At 43.0% G+C, this 5,984-nt stretch overlaps 2 protein-coding genes and 1 pseudogene across 3 annotated transcripts; 1 reads left to right on the top strand and 2 right to left on the bottom strand.

Moving 5' to 3' along the window:
• Positions 1–544: 544 nt before the first annotated feature.
• Positions 545–900, bottom strand: SARC_04288 (hypothetical protein; annotated as a pseudogene; the record flags this gene model as incomplete). The annotated part of the gene is made up of 1 exon: positions 545–900.
• A 1,198-nt stretch (positions 901–2,098) lies between these two features.
• On the top strand, positions 2,099–4,070 carry SARC_04289 (hypothetical protein; the record flags this gene model as incomplete). Its single annotated transcript, XM_014301874.1, has 5 exons — positions 2,099–2,373; positions 2,588–3,002; positions 3,186–3,245; positions 3,350–3,854; positions 4,018–4,070. The coding sequence occupies 5 exons, from the start codon at positions 2,099–2,101 to the stop codon at positions 4,068–4,070; spliced, it is 1,308 nt and encodes a 435-aa protein (XP_014157349.1).
• A 1,126-nt stretch (positions 4,071–5,196) lies between these two features.
• Positions 5,197–5,463, bottom strand: SARC_04290 (hypothetical protein; the record flags this gene model as incomplete). The annotated part of the gene is made up of 1 exon (XM_014301875.1): positions 5,197–5,463. One exon carries the CDS (start codon positions 5,461–5,463, stop codon positions 5,197–5,199), a length of 267 nt encoding a protein of 88 aa, XP_014157350.1.
• Positions 5,464–5,984: the final 521 nt, after the last annotated feature.

Below are 5,984 nucleotides of genomic sequence, written 5' to 3' on the forward strand. Positions count from 1 at the left end.
AGAATACATCCAAGGTGAGCGACAGGTCTGATTTTCTGCCAACATTCCGGAGCAGACTATTCTCCGCTCCATTAAGAGAAGCGTCTGCAATCTTCAGACAGGGCAGGCCGAATGTATTCGATATCGGTTCACTAACCTGTAATAAAGTTCTATTTGTGAGTTGATCAAGAATGTTAACCTAAATACTGCTACTCACCTACCGTGCGAGAAAGCAAAAATTGAAATCTATCCTAATAAAAATAGAAAAGTTTAAAAACTATAATCCTTAATTATATCAAACTTACCATCACATTCGCACAGCTCAAATTTCTGTGAATGCATTCAGCCTTATGAAGATAATTCATTCCGTTCGCAATTTGGAAAGCGAAGGAGTGCTTCTCCTGAATCGTACAACCCCCTCCATTGGGCAATCTGTTGAAGTACGAGCATTCAGATGCTTTTAGGCAATCAGTTGAACTTGAGTTTTGACATGTTTAGAATTAATATAACAGGTATGAAGTATTACTTGTTCATATGTTAGGATATCCACACATCGTTATCTCACCTATTTTTCATATAACTCTTCAGATCGCCGAGTGGAAAGTACTCCATCACAAGTGCTAGAGGTCCGTAAAACGTGGCGCCATACACGTGAGCTACATTCGGATGGATATAGCCGGCACTTCTCTCCTGTAGTGAAATATATGCCAAATAGAATTTTAGCAAAATTCTAAATTGGTCGCAAGAGCGCTCTGTATTATGTCGATCTAAATCTTGGACGAACGATGGTTCACTTACGATATCCAGTAGGAATCTATCAGCTTTGCCCTTGAGGATCTTAGCACTGCAGAGTTCTTTCACCACTACATCTTTAGGAACTCCAGGCAAGGCATTCTCTCCTTTGCGTACATTCTGGCACATGATTGGGGAAGTAGTGGATTTAAATGAGAATATCAATCACGGTGCAGCTCGACTACAGACGCGCATAGAAAATGAATTACCCCCGTTCATACAGATGGGAATAAAAGATGACATATATACGCTTGCCGCAGCTTCTAATAGCTATACGTTTATGAAGTGCATGAATGTTTGTGATATAAAGAAAACTTACTCCAAATGCACCCACGCCCAGTAGGGTACTAATCTTCAACTGAGACCAGAAGAATGTGCTTATGTATGTGTTACGGGCTGTGATCTCATGTATATAGTACGCATCGCAGTATTCAGCAATATTCGAATTTGATGTTAGAGTATGCAGATCTTCAAAACTATCTTGATCATCGGCAATATCATGAATATGAATGAAATCATCACTGCCGATAGGCCTTACGATATCTTTCCCTTTCATAGTTCGTGAGCTTGTGTGTGAACGAATTTGTTTAGAAGTGATCAACTCTGGAACAAACACTACGGATGAAATAAGTGGCTTGTGGCAATGCTCACACTTTAAGACACTAACCTGGAGTAAAACATTAATACTATGGAAACTCTGTATCAGTTTCAACGCACGTCATGGAGTCATAACTCATAACCGACGTAACATCACGGCTTTCTTTCGCCTTTTTAAAAACAAAAAAATTCTTGTGTATAATTTTCTATTATTTGTTGTAAAAATTATATTTGAAGACATTAATTGACAACATGCAGCTGATTAGGTGCCAGGAATACAGTATCGGACCCCGTACTTCGAATGTGATTGGTATTTCATACCATTCTACACTATGTTGGCCATAAACGAAGCAGCAGATTTATCTGCGTTTTGAAAAATATTGTGGTTTTTGCGGATAGCTTATGAGTGAAAGCGCAGGTGCTTTGCGTTGATTGCTTGCACAACATGTCACAACATACCTTACCTCGTCCTCAACTGGAAATGAATTACTATCTACAGCTGTTCGGTTGTTCATACCTCGTCTTCAACCGGAAATGAATTACTATCTACAGCTGTTCGGTTGTTCATACCTCGTCTTCAACTGGAAATGGATTACTATCTACAGCTCTTCGGTTGTTCACTAGCAGCTGTTTGATCTCCCAACACCACATCACTATCGGAAGATATAAAGAGTTCTCTGTCTGCAGGAGCATAACACAATTTCTACACTCTCGCTTGTTCGTTCACGCGATGTTTCTAAAGGAGCATATTATCAACATTGAAAAGGACTCCAAGGTAGGCGGTGACGAAGTGTTTGTTCGCAAAAGCATAAAGTATGTGGTCCCAAATGAGCTAGTTGATCAGGTAGTGGCTGGATTGAGCGAGCGTCTGCCAATTTCGCCTTTTAGGCTGGCACCGGACTGTCATGTTATGTCGCAGGTCAATAGCAGTACGTATTTTGACGATGAGAGTCTCACACATCTCAAGGAAAGGATCGTGAAAAACGAAAGTGCCGAACTCTACAGGTAAGCAACTGAACATTTTCTTGACCATTCGTCCATGCAAAGGTCGCTATTTGCTTCTCTCCCATTGTATCATGTACAAACCAAGCCAGCACGAAAATCGCAGGTCTTATTCTCCATAACGATAATTATAGCTTAACCGAATACAAAGTATATTTATAAAAATGGTTGTTTGAGAGCTAATCATCTGCGTGTGCGAAACTATTTTGAAATATAGGATCCGATGGTACGGGGAGGACTTGTGTGCGGTACGTGACGTCTTCGTTGAGCGAAAAAGGCATCATTGCTTCAAGGAAGTAGGGATTTACTCGAACAAGAAACGAATGACTTTGCCGAAAGAACAAACCACCCGATATCTGCTCGGCGCCGATGTAGACGAACTGCTTGTTGATAAAGCAAAGCTGGCAAGTGACATGCAAGAGCATTTACTCTATTTACGACCTCGTATCCGCACTCAGTATGCAAGAACCTCATTTATGGACCACACTGAGGGTAGTGATCTGCGCGTTACTCTCGATCAGAATATCGTGCTGGCGCTTGAACCTCGAGAAGGTTGGCGTGCTATACTGGCAAGTAACGGCGCTCTGTTGGGACCACAAGTCACTATGCCATTTAGTATCATCGAGGTGAAGGTATTCTATGCGGATGATGATTCGTGCACCCAGGCTTTTGGTTGTATTTGCATACCTTGATCTAAAGCTTCTTGAACTTCTGTTAATATGTGCCTTCCATATTGTACACGTCTGTAGTATTGGAATGCAAGCCTAGATTCGATCTCTAAACCTCTAAAACGTTTGTCACTTTTCGTGATGCAGGTCGCTATGGTTCCTGGTGGGACTCCCGAATGTCCCAAGTGGATCGCTAAAGTTCTCGAGGTATGTGTCGTCTAGCGTGAAGCTATTATGAAATTGCCGTTTGCGTTCCGTTCGAGGAGCGTTTATTCCTTTTAAATGTCTTCTTGTCTTCTTTTACCATTCAGTCGGCGATGGCACAAAATATTAAAATATCAAAGTATGGATATGGCTGCAAACTGCTCATCCCCGAACACGCGTCGCCCACTCCGAAGTACTGGCCTGAGCTGGAGGCTTTTATCAATTCGTCTTGTGGTATGCCAAGGCAACCAAATGCAAACGCAGAACAAAACGTACGGAAGGTAAATGCAAACTCGGTGGAATTGAGTCAAGACTTCAGCATAGACATGGCATCCAGCGATTTCCCCACCAGGAGCCTGAACCCGTTCACCCGCGCTCGGGCCCACGGGTTCAACAGGGTAAAGTACGGGAAAACGGAAACAAAGGCGTTCATGGCGAATGAACGAACGCACATGAAATTTGTTACTTGGACCACAACACTGGCCACATTCGCTGTGGGCTTTGCAGAGATAGGACTCCGCAGCTCTCACGATATGCTGGCGGTCTCAATGTGGTGTCTTATATTTACAGATCTGGTCTCCATATATTCGGTGAGTACGGATAACTTGTATTGTATGTGGCAGTTGAAAAGCACTTTTGATCCGCATCTGTTTATTATTTTGGACTATATTCCCTCCTCAAACTTACAATTTACTGCACAGTGTCATGTTTTACGCGGTCTGTAGTTATTATTGGGGTGGTGATAAATTCATTTTCCCTCTACTTATTTATACAGACAGTAATATTTCATCAGCGAAGGTTGTACCTCAGGTCGAACATGGAGTCTAAGGGTGGCCGCGTTCCTACGTATTTCTGCGAGGCTACTATCTACTCTATCATGATTGGGTTTTATGTGCTGGGATTGAACGCGTATTTCATATATCTTTGGATGGAGTGAGAGTCCACAGCACCGGATATACGAACAAGACTCAGATATCGCCGTCCAAACGTAGAAAATAAATATTACGATATGATAGCAAAGCGATTTGACAGTAAACTCTTTTTAAAATACGAACCTGTGTTGCCATCATCCATGTTTTGGGCTACTCTTGTTTTTGGCTCAGATGCTCCATACACATAACATTGTCAACCCCTGGGTCTCCTATAGGAGAAGGGGTGACCAGATATACAACTACGTTATTGGATCCGACTGACGTATTTATAGCTGGCATTAACAGTTTGTACGCAAGACTTGATGATATACTTGACTTTTAGATAGCATGCACAGCAGACATATAACAGGCGTGTACCAAGCGCATGGAGCAATATATGTAGATCCATAAGCCTGCACCTGTCGTATACTACTACAGCTCTGTATCAAACTAATCCGCTACTGAAGCAATAGTGGAAACAAAGAAAAAAAATCTAAAGACCTTACGGCAGAATGAAGCTGATATCGTAGCATGCACTGTACAATGGCTTTTATCGTAGTCTCGGCGAGAATGATACTGTTGAGATACCACGTATGCTAGCGAGAACACTAAGATCATGCCAACGGAGTAACCGATAAAAGCAACCACCCGCACCCATCTGTCGATGGGTTTGGCCCAATTCCACAGCCCTGGGCGTGTCTTTGCGGAGGGTCATCAGACGTATGTGCCATTCGTCTCTGTGACCAAGGCCCTCTTATGTTGCCCACAGTAATAAAGTATATATACAAATACTGCGCTGACTAGTTTGAAAAACGCTGACTAGTTTGGAAAAACATGCACGTATTATATAATACGGGACCATCTACGCACTGCGTAGTCCATATAGTACAACGGGTACGTGCTAAACACGCATACCTGCTCTTTGTCATTGCAACATACCTTTCCAGTCTACGTCGGAGACATCGTCCGGGTTGATACGTCGTCTGTTGCGATCATCCTTATCCTTGGCCTTTTCCTGGCCAGAAGTTCTTGCATCTTGCACTTCAGGTGACTTCGTAAGCTGAACTTGTGCTTGTGTTTGCTTTCACGTGCGAGCCCTTCGTCGTCGTCGCTACCGCCGCCATTGACTGTGACGCGTGACGGCAATCTGATCGACCGCATTGGTCAGTCATGTTGGCATCGTCCAGCGCCGTGTGTGCCGTTATCCTGCCGCCGGCGTAGTTCGATACGATATACTCAAACAGTGGCTGCAGCCGAGGCATTTTCGTAGTTTTCACGTCTCTTGGTGTCCACAACATGCACGGGCGCATCGATATCGGTCACTTGTATTTGAAATAACGCGTTAGCCATCTGAGGGGGTCTGTTTATGATGACCTCTATCGAGAGACCATTGCACTCGTGATCGACGGTGTACATTGGAGCCTATAGCAATGCACCTACACCCACGAACCCCACAGGATCAGTCCGGACCAACCCCCATATTTGTTGAACATACCGGGGCTCACCCAATGTGTACTGTGAATGTGAAACCAGATGAGCCACTTCATCTATCGTTGTCTACCACTTCCAGGCGTACCAGTGCCCACCCACCACAGCACAGTTTGGATTATGTACATATGCTTTCAGAATAAAACTTATCACCCGAAAACGTAAAGTAATACGCTGTTGGTCGTAAGTCATAGTACTTTTTGAGATTAAATCACGGGCACTGCAATATAAATAATGTCAGCACATTAGTACTCTGGAACGGAAAGAACGCTACTGTATAAATTTCGTCTAATTCTGAGGCCGACATATATATATATATATATATATATATATATATATAATA

Source organism: Sphaeroforma arctica (genome assembly GCF_001186125.1).
Source record: "Sphaeroforma arctica JP610 unplaced genomic scaffold supercont1.236, whole genome shotgun sequence".
Taxonomy (NCBI): Eukaryota; class Ichthyosporea; order Ichthyophonida; genus Sphaeroforma; species Sphaeroforma arctica.